Source organism: Colossoma macropomum, unplaced genomic scaffold (genome assembly GCF_904425465.1).
Source record: "Colossoma macropomum unplaced genomic scaffold, Colossoma_macropomum, whole genome shotgun sequence".
Taxonomy (NCBI): Eukaryota; Metazoa; Chordata; class Actinopteri; order Characiformes; family Serrasalmidae; genus Colossoma; species Colossoma macropomum.
Window position 1 is genome coordinate 14,162,184 of NW_023494797.1, and position 12,257 is coordinate 14,174,440.

The 12,257-nt window shown below is 38.0% G+C and overlaps 1 protein-coding gene across 1 annotated transcript; it reads right to left on the reverse strand.

The window, feature by feature from the left end:
• Positions 1-1,145: 1,145 nt before the first annotated feature.
• mtfmt (mitochondrial methionyl-tRNA formyltransferase) lies at positions 1,146-9,731 on the reverse strand. Its single transcript, XM_036584495.1, has 9 exons — positions 9,197-9,731; positions 5,337-5,531; positions 5,105-5,227; positions 4,899-5,001; positions 3,731-3,806; positions 3,534-3,625; positions 3,346-3,421; positions 2,561-2,634; positions 1,146-1,534 (listed from the first exon to the last, which is right to left on the reverse strand). The coding sequence occupies exons 1-9, from the start codon at positions 9,418-9,420 to the stop codon at positions 1,331-1,333; spliced, it is 1,167 nt and encodes a 388-aa protein (XP_036440388.1). The 5' UTR covers positions 9,421-9,731; the 3' UTR covers positions 1,146-1,330.
• Between the last annotated feature and the right edge of the window lie 2,526 nt (positions 9,732-12,257).

Genomic DNA, 12,257 nt, shown 5'->3' on the forward strand with positions numbered 1-12,257 from the left:
ATAAATATACATATATACATATATATATGCACATACATGTGTATATATATATGTATATATGTGTATATGTATATATGTATACATATATACGTATATTTATACGTATGTGTGTGTGTGTGTATATATATATATATATATATATATATATACACACACACACACACACACACACACAAACCTTGTAACCATTTTTGTCGTTTCTTCAGTTTTTGACATACTTTAAAAATGCCTGTTGCTCTTTACAGTGTGTGTAAATTTTGTGATGAACGGACCAAAAAAAAACCAACCCAAAATGACTTGGTAGTCTGGTTCCATTGACTTACATTAAATGTCAAGTAGGTTTTTTCCTTCTCCTGTAAAGTTACCATTTTGGAGATACAATGTTTTCTTTGTGTGAAAACATGATGCAATGGCAGGTCAAGGTGTGCCAAATCTATGAGCTGTGTTATTTGATTAAGCCTAGTCTTGGAATAAATTGTAGTTTCAGTGGTGAACCACCACTGAGAAATCTTTTAAGTCTAGGCTTAGACTTAATCTGTGTCTGGGAAACTGCCCCTATATGGCAATATGCACCAGTTTGGGGGCCCCTGGTCAAATTACCGTTCAGAGTAACTGGCAACTTGTCCAAATTGGGAATGGGTGCAGCACATTCTAAGACACTTTTGATCAGTTAGGTGAGGAACTAAAACTAAAGCAAAGCCTTTCAAATATAATTTTATTGGCCATGTTTTCGCTGGTTTTCACTGTAGAAAGAACATCCCCTTTTAAAAGTTTCAGTATCAGGATTTTAGCCTTGTTTTACTCGGAATTGGGTTCAAAAGGAAGTTATTGGCATCACCCATCCTCAGTGTTTACAAGTGCATTGTGGGCCATCACTGGAGGACACATAGCAATACAGCAGTATAATGTCTAGATCGGGACACCCAACTACGAAATCACTATATATGAAAATAAAGGGTCAGGTTTTCTTTTTTTTGTAAAGGCAGCTTCTTGGAAGGTGTATTTTTCCGTTTGCTTTTTTTGGTGTTTTTCCATCGGAGGAAGCCAGTGTAGTACAATAAACAGACTTCGGCACTCTTGTAATTTGAGGAAAGTATTTTGGCTGAACATCAAAGTAGACCACAATAATAAAGACTGCACACGTTCCAAGCAAACGCTTCATTAAAATAACCACATTCATTAGCATATATACAGGACTTTAAGTTTACAACATTGAATCAGTACTGTACAATACTAAAGCAGCATATTTCACTGTCTTAAAACAGACAAACATTTGCAAAAGTATTATAAAAAATGTATACAGTTTCTCATCTGCAGTCACAACTGGAGTTTAATGGACTCCTGTATTCAGTAATAAGGGTTTAGCACTCTGTCCTTTCGGAAAATGCTGAGTTCTCTCTCTGTAGCTCTGAAACTGACAGCTCTTCTGGGACGGCGATTTATTTAAAAAGCTCTGGTGAAGATATCCATTATAGAAATCCGCTGCAGATAATCTTTTCTTCAGCTTTACGGCTTTGAATCCAACCCAGCCATCCTGGAAAGCAAAGGAAAACAGAATAATATAATATTTCAGACCCAAAATATACACGGGTATAAATGGAGTAATGCTAGCTAAATGACACCACAGATTTCTACTAAAAAATCTGGGGTGTTACTGCATACATTTTTTCATATTCAATATGATTTTTCCTGAAGCTCTAATGAAGACTTTTCCTTTTAAATAGATAGATATATAGACAGAACTTTAGTGATCCCAAAGGGAAATTGCAGTGTTTCAGTAGCAAGACATAAGTGCACATAAACTTACATATACTAAAAAATAAAAAATAGAAATAAAAATAGACACACGTTAGGCAGAAATAAAAAATAGACAAAGGTTAAAGTATACGAGAGTAGAAATGAAAGTATACCTATCTGCATATTTACACAGCATATAAGACAGATTTGTTGTATTTACATGATAGCAGGCACTGAGTGGTATGAGGTGGTCTAAAAGCACAATGAGTATAGACATAACTAGGAGTTGCAGCAATATTACAGTGTAAAGTGCGCAGTGAAAGTGTCATTACAGCAGCAGTAATGATATATTGCACAGTGTGTATTAACAGGAGAGGTGATATAGTGATGCGATACAGCACAGTTCAGACAGCAGGAGATCAGTACCATCTCTGCAGTAAGGAGCCTTATTGTAGAGCTTTATAGCAGTGGGTAAGAAAGATCTTACACTGCGCTCTTTTTCAGTGCTTCTAACATGTCGATGCTTTGAGAAGCAACAAAAAAACTGCAACCCTTTACAGTCTGTACATGAAAAAAGCCCAGTCATTTGAGAGTAGGTGCATGCATGGTATAAGCCCCTCCCCTCCCCCACCCACTTTGACCGGATGCACCCAGATGCCTAGTTTTGATCAGTGACAGTGGTTTTAATGAAAGACGGAAAATGAAAGGCCCTTGGAAAAAAGGAGTGGCACATCAGCAGCAGTTTAAAATTACATTACACTGTTTTGAACATCTTTTTTTTCAATACTGTTCTGAAATCATTACGCAGTGTGTGCTCCTTCACCTTGCAACGGACTAGCAGTGTGTTTGATTCCTTTTGATAAAGGATGGACCCTGGGACTGCAGCAGAATGTGAGCCTGCCAGAAAAAAAAAAAGAAAAGAAAGATAGGAAAAATAAACAAATTTTCACTTTAAATGGACCATATAACGGGAAAACATGTTTCATTCACTGTTCTTAACTGTCAGAGTTTGATGTAAAATGTGAATCGTGTAAAAGTTTTACCCAGTCAATACTGTCAATACATAAGGGCTAAGCAGCAAATACAGCCTATTTTGAATTCAATGTTCAGCCTACAGCAGTTGAGCCCACCTACTCATGCTGAAATTATGAGTGTTTCAGCCCGAACTGCTTTTTGAATGAGGCACAATACATTAATTTGCATACATTAGTCTTAAGGGGGCAGTAACAAAAACAGCCTATTTAATTCTAAGGGATAAAAAAGGTTGGTTGATTGTGTAAAAATGAATTGAGATTATTTTTGGTACATAAACCAGCACAAATTGTATACATGGACATGGAAAATGTAGGATATAGTCCCCTTAATAACTCTCTTGAAGAATAACGTCTGACAAACATTTTTTTTTTAGCAGGTATATTCATGTTTTCTAACAAAGTTTCCGTAGTTATAGTATTTTCAGGCACAATGGAAGAAGCTTTTTTATCATCATCATCATCATCATCATCATCATCAGATCATGAGTTCTGGTCACACTGTAATAATATATGATCTGATGTATAGCACAAAAGCACTGAGGGGTTGATGGGTACTAACAATATTGTACCTTACCTAAGAATGGCTGGCATTCACCAACAAAGTCTAGAAGTTTGATAGTTCTGCCCATCCAAATACTTCTCAGAGGAATCTGTACATGCAGAAATCAAATTATTATTAATATTATTATTATTAGTATGATTATTGTAACCATCATCATGCACCATTTACAGATTCATCCAACTGCCCTTGAAGAGCCTTACCCGAGAACCTATGGCGCGAAACAGTCGACCAATCTCCTCACACGTCTGCTCTTCCCAAATAAGCCAGCTCAAGGAAGAACTGATTTTAGGAGCTAACAAAAAGGCATGGTTATTGTTTCTTGCCTTTTACACAGAACTGTTGGTAAGAACAATTGTTTAAGAACATGCACTTTGAATACGAAGAGGTGTGCTCTTACCAAATGTTGCGCCCTCTTTGGCCTGCTCTCTTCTATTTGCTATTCTTTCTGGAAGGTTTCTCAGTGTGTCTATTAACTGAAAAAAGAAATCAAACTTTATATAAGTAAGTTATCTATGTCATCCTCATTCATTCAAGCCAAAAATCTGCTTTCAAGGCTACACAATAGCTCATTTGTTAATGTTATCGTGATACTGGCCTTTGCAATACTGATATGGCAGAAAACTGTAATATGCAAATGAGACTCTAATCAATCAATGAATGTTTTTGTGTGCTATGAACATCCCGGCCAATCACAGATGCTCTACGTCTATCAGGATGAATCAATGCCATCACACGATACAATAAAAGTAAATAATTAGTCAAAAATAATGCAGGTCAATCCTTAACCACATAACATCAGGGGTTCACTGTGATAGCAAAACACTGCAGTAAGTCATATCACAATCACAATATACTGCAATAAACAATAATCAGAATATGGCATTTGTCCACATCACACCGCTCTGTTCCTAATGTACATAACTTACAGAAAGATTAACAGTGATGAACGAGCTTAATTATACAGTACCAGACACTACTGTTCAAAAGTTTGGAATCACTGTTTACAGGTTTGTAATCAATGTTTAACATGAAACCAATTTGGTTTCAGATAAATGTACACCCAATTTTAATGTTAGTCCTGTAGGGGCTTCAGAGCTTTCAAATAACTAGTAGATACTTGAAAGTCTTAAAATAAAAATGCTAAAATTTTAGTTATACTTTAGAATGAAAAACAGATGCAGCTGCAGATGATTCCAAAATGACTACAAAAAGTTATATAATAGCAAGAATTAGGTTATAATAAAAATAATACTTATATATTTTTCAATACTTACAAATAATTCATCATATTTCAAAAGTGGAGAACTAATCTCAAAGCAGCTGACTTTACTATAAACTCATATAAATATAATCTAATTATCATTTTTACAGTAATGTAATTATCATTCAATGAATTATTGAAATATTGAATAAAACACCTTTAGTTTGTCATATTTTAGGCCACACTGTAAAAGTTTTTGTCTATAAACAGAACAAACATTGTTAATATGGCAAGTGATTCCCAACTTTCACACGGCAGTGTACATTCATCAGCAATTAAAATGTCATACGTGAACAGTATTTACCAGCTGAGCTCCCACAATAGCTAAAGAGGCTCCCAGCTCCTCCGCTGTGATCTTTTCAGGAACTGGGTAAAGCTCCTGACTGAGTATCGGACCCACGTCAAACCTAAAACAAAACCATATCGTTGAAATAAAACCAAAACACCACATATTAAAAAGGTACACAATCTAGAGCTTAGAACTGTTCACAAAAGAGAGTGAATATGTACCTCTTTGGCCTGATCTGCATGATGGTCACTCCAGTGAATTTGTCTCCATGCAGAACTGTGTGAAAAACCGGTGCTGGCCCCCGCCAGCGTGGCAGAAGGCTAGGGTGGACATTGAGAATCCCACTGAAATAAAGAGAGACAGTGACATCACTGAGATTTGTATGTTCCACTTACCTGAGCTAAAGGCAGGAACCTTATCATGTGTGCTTGTCAAACTGAAAAGATTTCTTACTACGGCAGTTTGTTGATAACTCGCTCTTGCAGGAGGCAGCCAAACGACACCACCACTCCTACATCAAACTGACCACTGAAGTCCACATCTGGCCAGTCATGAACTCGAAGTTTGTGCTCCTCTGCATATTTTCGTACGGGGACGCTGCTGGATAGTGTAACAACCTCAAGCATATCCACCACAGCACCATCTCCTCTGGAAGGTGAAATATTTAAAATAAATAAATAATTATAATAATACTGACATCAAAATAATTATCTTTAAAAGTCAGAGCAAAAGCAGTAAGTTTTTTTTTCCACTTAATAAGTCGGGACCAAAGGCTATCCCCTTCAACCCCAGGCCTCCAACATAATATTATGAATAAAAAAGAAATCCTTTAATACCGGCTTAACACTTTCACTAATAACACTGTTTTAAGTCCAAGTTCTCAAAAGATGTCAAAAAGAAAAGAGTCGCTGAGTTTGTGGAAAGAGGGAAAAAGGCTTCTTCTTTATTTCAGCATCAAGTGGCACAGAGTCTGCGCAAATACAGTGTTCCAAACAACAGTTTATAAACCATTTATCTGGGGTGATTCGATATCCCCCCTTACTTCTCAAATCTTGATATTAGCTCATTCTCTAATAGGTGCATCTCTTCGTCCATGAACTTGGCCATTACATGTTGCGCTCACTCCTAAAACTGGTTTCAACCGGTTTTTACCACACTGCTTTACCTTTCAAGGTCAACTTGTCCCTCTCTTCACTGGGTCAGCAGGTACACACAGGCCTCTCTGTGAGCCCAGGGGCTTAATAGTGTCTAGAATCTCCTATGCAGACAGACTAAGGCCTTCCCTTTGTGAGAGAATTAATATTTGCTGTTAGCCAATACTACTTATTTGGTTATTGATTACAATATCTAATCCATTTGATTACTGATTAAGGGAGCATTTATTCAAAATCTCTGTCAGTACCAAATGCACTATATTAATAACAGACACACCCAATGGTATTGAATTCATAACAATGTGTAGATAATTGCTTAAAAAACTATTTGCATTAGACGTTTAGATTTGTATGACATTTGGTGACGTATTTAATGTACTCCAGTCAGGTAGAATGTTTAGGCTGAACATCTGCATTTTGTTTTTTTTGTTTTTTTTTTACTGCATTTGGAGATAAATGCCTGTCATGCAAAACTTCTTGACAATTTCTACATTTTATAAAGGTTTATGTATCGGTTTCAGTAGACACGTGCACGAAAAATATTGGATATTGACATTGGCCCACAATAACATCACTGCATCCCCAATTAATAATACTAGTTTTTCAGCATTGAATTCTTACGTAAACAGCATGTGATTTTTATGATTTCTCAGTTCTTCACTTGATTTCTGAAAAGAGAATGATTTTTAATGCATATCTTCCAAAGAACAGATGCTCTGGCTCTTAACAGTCAGGCTAGTAGGCAATTAATGTTTTGCAATGTTATTGATGTAAATATTAATATCGCCCATCACAAAACGTGGTACAACCATGGTGTGCTTTACTAAAGGAATATATTTGGAAGCAGCATGTCCACTTACTTTAAATTATTACTATTTAACATATAAGTATATCTGAGATACGGGAGTAAGTCTTATTGTTATGTCGAGGAAACGTGGCCCTAAAGCAAGGTGATTAAAGTTGTTTTCCAAGAAGATTTCAGGAAACAGTGTCCTGGAACACAGAGTTGTTTCCAAAATTACAACAAGGGAACACAGGGCTGCTTCCAAAACAGAGCAAATACAAGGACCTGGAAATATACCATTGACAAACGGAAGCAAGCACGTTTGTCCAGAACCTCTGACGTCATCCGTTTCAGAACAAAACTGCACTCTTTCAAATAATCAATCAAACCAGGTCTATTTGAATGCAATCTACATGCAGGATAATCTACAGTCAGGTGCATAAGTATTTGGAAACTGACCATTTTTGCCACCGCACACCACAACAATGGATTTGAAATGAAGCAATCAAGATGTGGAGTGTAAACTTTAAACTTTAATTCAAAGGGTTTATCAAAAATAATGCATTAACCATTTAGAATTCACAGCCATGCTTTTTTTACAGGCTCAAAAGTAACTGGACAGTTACTGATAAGCAGTTTCTCAGCCTGGTGTGGCATGTTCTCTAGTTATTTCATGACAAATTAAGAAGATGAAAGGTCTGCAGTTGATTCTAAGTATTAAATATGCATTTGGTAGCTGTTCATAAGGAACTCAATACACAGTCCAAAGAGGTCTTGATGCAAGTTAAGAGGCCAAATGTTAAGCTGGAAAAACAAAACAAACCTATCAGAGAGATAGCAAACCTTTTAGTAGTGGACAAATCAACAGTTGGACAAATCAACAGTTTGGTACATTCTTAAAGAAAGAATTACGAAAGAATGCACTGACAAGCTCAGCAACACCAAAAGACCACAGAAAACAACTAACGTGGATGACCGCAGAATTCTTTCTACAGTGAAGAAAAACCTATATTTACCTCAAGATGCAAACCACTGGTAACACTTAACAACAGAAAGGCCAGATTAGACTTTGCTGGAACACATCTAAAAAACCTGCTCAGTTCAGAAACAAAATTCTTTGGACAGATTAAACCAAGATTAACTTGCACCAGAATTACGGGAAGAGAGGAGTATGGAGACAGAAAGGAAGGGCTCACGATCCGAAGCATACCACATCATCTGTCAAACATGGTGGAGGTAATGTTATGGCATGGCCATGCATAGCTGTCAATGGAAATGGGTGACTGGTGTTTATTGATGATATGACTGATGACAGAAGTAGCAGGATGAATTCTGAAGTGTACAGAGCTAAACTCTCTGCACATATTCAGTCAAATGCTGCAAAACTGATACCACAGCGCTTCACAGAACAGATAGATAATGACCCAAAACATACACTGTAAAACCTAACTGCACATCTTAATGAAAGAATTAAGTTAACACAACTTAAATGCTACAGAAGGTTTGAGTAACTTAATCTGAAAAATTCAAATTAACTTAGAAATGATTGAGATAGTAAGTCAGCCATTTTGAGTTAGATCTTTTTTTAGCATATTTTGAGTTAGAATAACTTCATTTAAATATATTATATTCACTGTTTTCTATTTAAATTGTCATTTCACACAAATACAAACAGGGCAAAAAGGGGTTGTTTTTAAAGACTGTTGAAAATGTATTGTGGCTGGATTATTTTCCCCTCTTCTAACTATATATGCGCACTTATAATGAATGACAGACTGTTTACTCCATGTATCACTCCTCGTTTTAGCTTATTCAGAATCACCCACGTTAAAAGTGATGGTTGCTGAATGTTGTCAAATGGCTGAGTCAGTCGACTGACCTCAACCCAACTGAGCAGGACTTTCACTCACTGAGGACAAAACAAAGTAGAAAGACCCACAAACAAGCAGCAACTGACGGCAGCTGCAGAAAAGGCCTGGCAAAGCATCTCAAGGGAGGAAGCATTACATTTGGTGATGTCCATGTGTTCCAGACTTCAGGCAGTCACTGACTGCAAAGGATTTGCATCCAAACATGTGAGACTGTGAAAATGGAGGAACTATGTAAAAATGGCTGTAATTCATAAAACACAAACGCAATATTTTTGTTAAATCCCACCAATTAAAGCCAAAAGTCTACTCTGTAATCACATCCTGACTGCTTCATTTCAGACCCGTTGTGGTGGTGTACAAAGGCAAAATTACACCAACTGTCACTGTCCAAACCTTACGGACCTGACCGTATCATTAAATGAAGGCGTGAACAGACACGCGTTTAAACCTTTGGCCGTTGTAAACACAGTTAGCCCGGGTTAAAACAACAAATAACGGCCTTACCGAGATGCATGAAGCAGTTTTAAAGATTCAACAGCAAAATCATCACTTCCAAAGAACAGCACTCTCCACGGGGGCCGCTGTGAGAGACCCCTGCTCCTCTGCGTGATTGACGGGTGACTCTGACCCACACATGCTGCTAACTTTCCTCTAACACAAGTCCGGCAGAGTCCTCTCAGCGCCGACTGACCGTGTTCGAGCACTTTTACACACATTAAGTTCCACATCTTTACAAGCGGCTGTTATTTCCACACCAATAAATGAGGGACTTTTAAGAGCGGCGACAGCGACCTACCGGCGACCGCTAGCTTAGCTTAGCTTAGCTTAGCTACAACGCTACCGTCCCGTTACGCAACACTGAGAGCCCAAACACTTTTTGACATTTTGTAGGCCGCATTCTTCTCATACTGCCTGATTTATACAGAACCCGGTATCTAACTTAAACTAACACTGAGCCGTTCCGGCTTTAAACACACGAACGCAGCAAGTTTCCCATTTTAGCAAACTAGCCTGGCCATCTTTACCCAACGCGTCACTTCCTGGGAAGCGCCCGGCCAATGAGCAGCGAGCGCTGGAGACGTGCACGCGCTGTGGACGCGAACGCGCATTAGGAGTCCGCAGAAGCGCAGTTTAAAGGGACAGTCCACCGACTTTAGAAAGTGATGCATAATTAAACGGTTAAGGTGTAAACACAGTCGTTCAGAGTGGTTTGCTGTGAAACGCTTCGCTGCACAGTCGGATTTGTTCTCAGCAGAGGTGAAGACAACCAGACGCCAGAAGTGTTTAAAGGGGAATTCCACCATTTTTTCAAAATTTCAGGTGTTGAATATGTAAACAGGGTCGTTTAAAGTGGTTTGATGTGAAGCGGTTCATTGTAGAGAAACTTACAGTCTCAGATTTCTCTACAGCTCAAATATAGCCTTTTACTATCCATAACTACCAGTGAACCTACACGTGTCCTCTGAGTTTTTATATGTAATGTTTATGTTGATGATGGTAAAAATAGAGGCAAATCTGAAAAACTAAGTTTTCTTTGGGGACTATTTTGCCTTACAACACCCGGCATGTAACCCTCCGCCAAGAATGGATTAAAATAAATTGATCATTTTAAGCCAAAATTTTATCACAAAACTATTGCAAAACTATGTGTCACATAATGAGGCAGCATATATCTCCATTTCATGTAATAACTTTCTGTGAGGACGCTTTTAGAGGTGGGTGTCTGGCTCCTGTCACCACCACTGTGAATAATTCTGACTCGTCAAGTTTCTCTAGAACGAAGCATTTCACACCAAACCTCTCTGAATGTCTGTTTACATCTCAATCATTTAATTATGTAGATTTTTTTAATGGGTGGAGTTCCCCTTTAATGTCTATTGAGGTTTTGTAAAACCTGTTTACAGGTGTTGTAAGACACAATAGTCCCTCCTAATGTTTTATTTCCACATTTACCACTTCTTTGCCATTATCAGCCTTACATATAAACACTCAGAAGATGCGTGTAGGTCTCCTGGTCATTTTGGATAGAAAATAAATGGCTGTATTTACGTGACTCTGTTTCTGGCATCACTACTGTAAAGAAATCTTAGTTGCTAAGCTTCTCTACAGTTAACGGTTTACACTGTGTTGCTTACATTTAATTTATATGTTAGTTATGCAGAAATCATATCCCCCTTTAATAGACGGCTAATATAACCGATAATCCAACGGTAGGTCCTTTACTGACTCCCCCAACACACTGGGGAAGGTGTGTACCGGACAGGCTGATGTATCTATAAGGTCACAACCTTGACGAGTAGTTGTGAGCGATTATGAAGATGGGCATTTGAAACGTGTGGTCTAATTTTCGAGATGGGTTATCATGGAGAATGTGGCCTACATTTCATCTTAAGTCCTTAGAAATCCCTGTTTTCAAACCGGTTCGTTTCCTGCATGCTGCGTTTTCAGAAGAGACCACGAGATGGCGCCATTTAGCTAAGACACGCACCGTCACTCGCGAGATTTATTTCGAGACAGAAACCTTAAAAACACGGAGGCAGGCAGTGTAAAAGCTGGCATTGTCTGGAACAGAGTAAACATCACAGTAGAAAATCTCTCTCACAGTGTCAGAAGTCCAGTCTTTTGGGAAAATGAGCAGAACATATTTTTGACTGATGGCAAATTTTTGTTCGTAATGTTTTAATTTCTGGCAAAAAAATATGAATCCTAATTTGATGGGCCAGTCCTTCTCCCACACCTGTTGAGCAGCGGCTTTCCCAAGCTGCAACTCTGCTTCCCTTGGAAAAACTGACCTACGACCTACGTCATCAAACGGACAAATTCAGAAAACTTTGGACACCCCTGTGGACTTACGTAGGAAATCTTTCTTAACCCTTGTGTGGTGTTGATGTGTTTGTTACTCAGTGATCTGCTGGACACACCACATTATTGTTTTTAAAATCAATAGAGCGATAACAATTTGTATAAAAATACCAGATGTTTAAAATATCATGTCCAGCGTAGGGTTCTCCTTTAGCAGCTGTAGCCAGTCAGCAGCCTGTCCATGGTGTCCACCCACACACACACAAACACACACACATAAAAACACATACATACACTAATAGCAGGCCATGTAGGAGGAGAACAGAGTGAAGGGACACAGCACCTCCACACTTTTATTCCCCACAGGTTCACCCCAACACCACATGTGTAATATAAATGTGTGGGGGGTGAACAGAGTGAAGACACTGAAAATGGGTTATTTTATACGTTCTTCACAAAAAGTGAGCAAAGACCAAAGAATCTGAGGTTGAAATAATAATAAATCGCATCATTTCTTTTGGTAAACATTAAAAAAATAGGTCCCACAGACGCGAACACCACACAAGGGTTAAAATCCTTTGTATGTTGGTCAGTTGTGAGAGATTTAAGTGTATGGTTGTCAGTATTGAATAGAGTGCAATAAAAAATATGAAGATACAGAGCAAGATCAAAAACAAAACATTTCATTTTAGTGTGAAAACGTCACTTAGACGCCTGATTATTTTCTTTCCGTAGTTACAAAACATCTGGAGCTGTCACACCT

Bases quoted from the DNA above. Each gene is read 5' to 3' on its own strand.
- mtfmt (XM_036584495.1), bottom strand. From the start codon at position 9,420: ATGTGGAACTTAATGTGTGTAAAAGTGCTCGAACACGGTCAGTCGGCG. The intron at 5,002-5,104 runs GTACATATTCAC...GTTTTGTTTTAG, and splicing joins ATGCAGATCAGGCCAAAGAG to GTTTGACGTGGGTCCGATAC. The intron at 2,635-3,345 runs GTAAGGTACAAT...TTTTTCTGGCAG, and splicing joins TGAATGCCAGCCATTCTTAG to GCTCACATTCTGCTGCAGTC.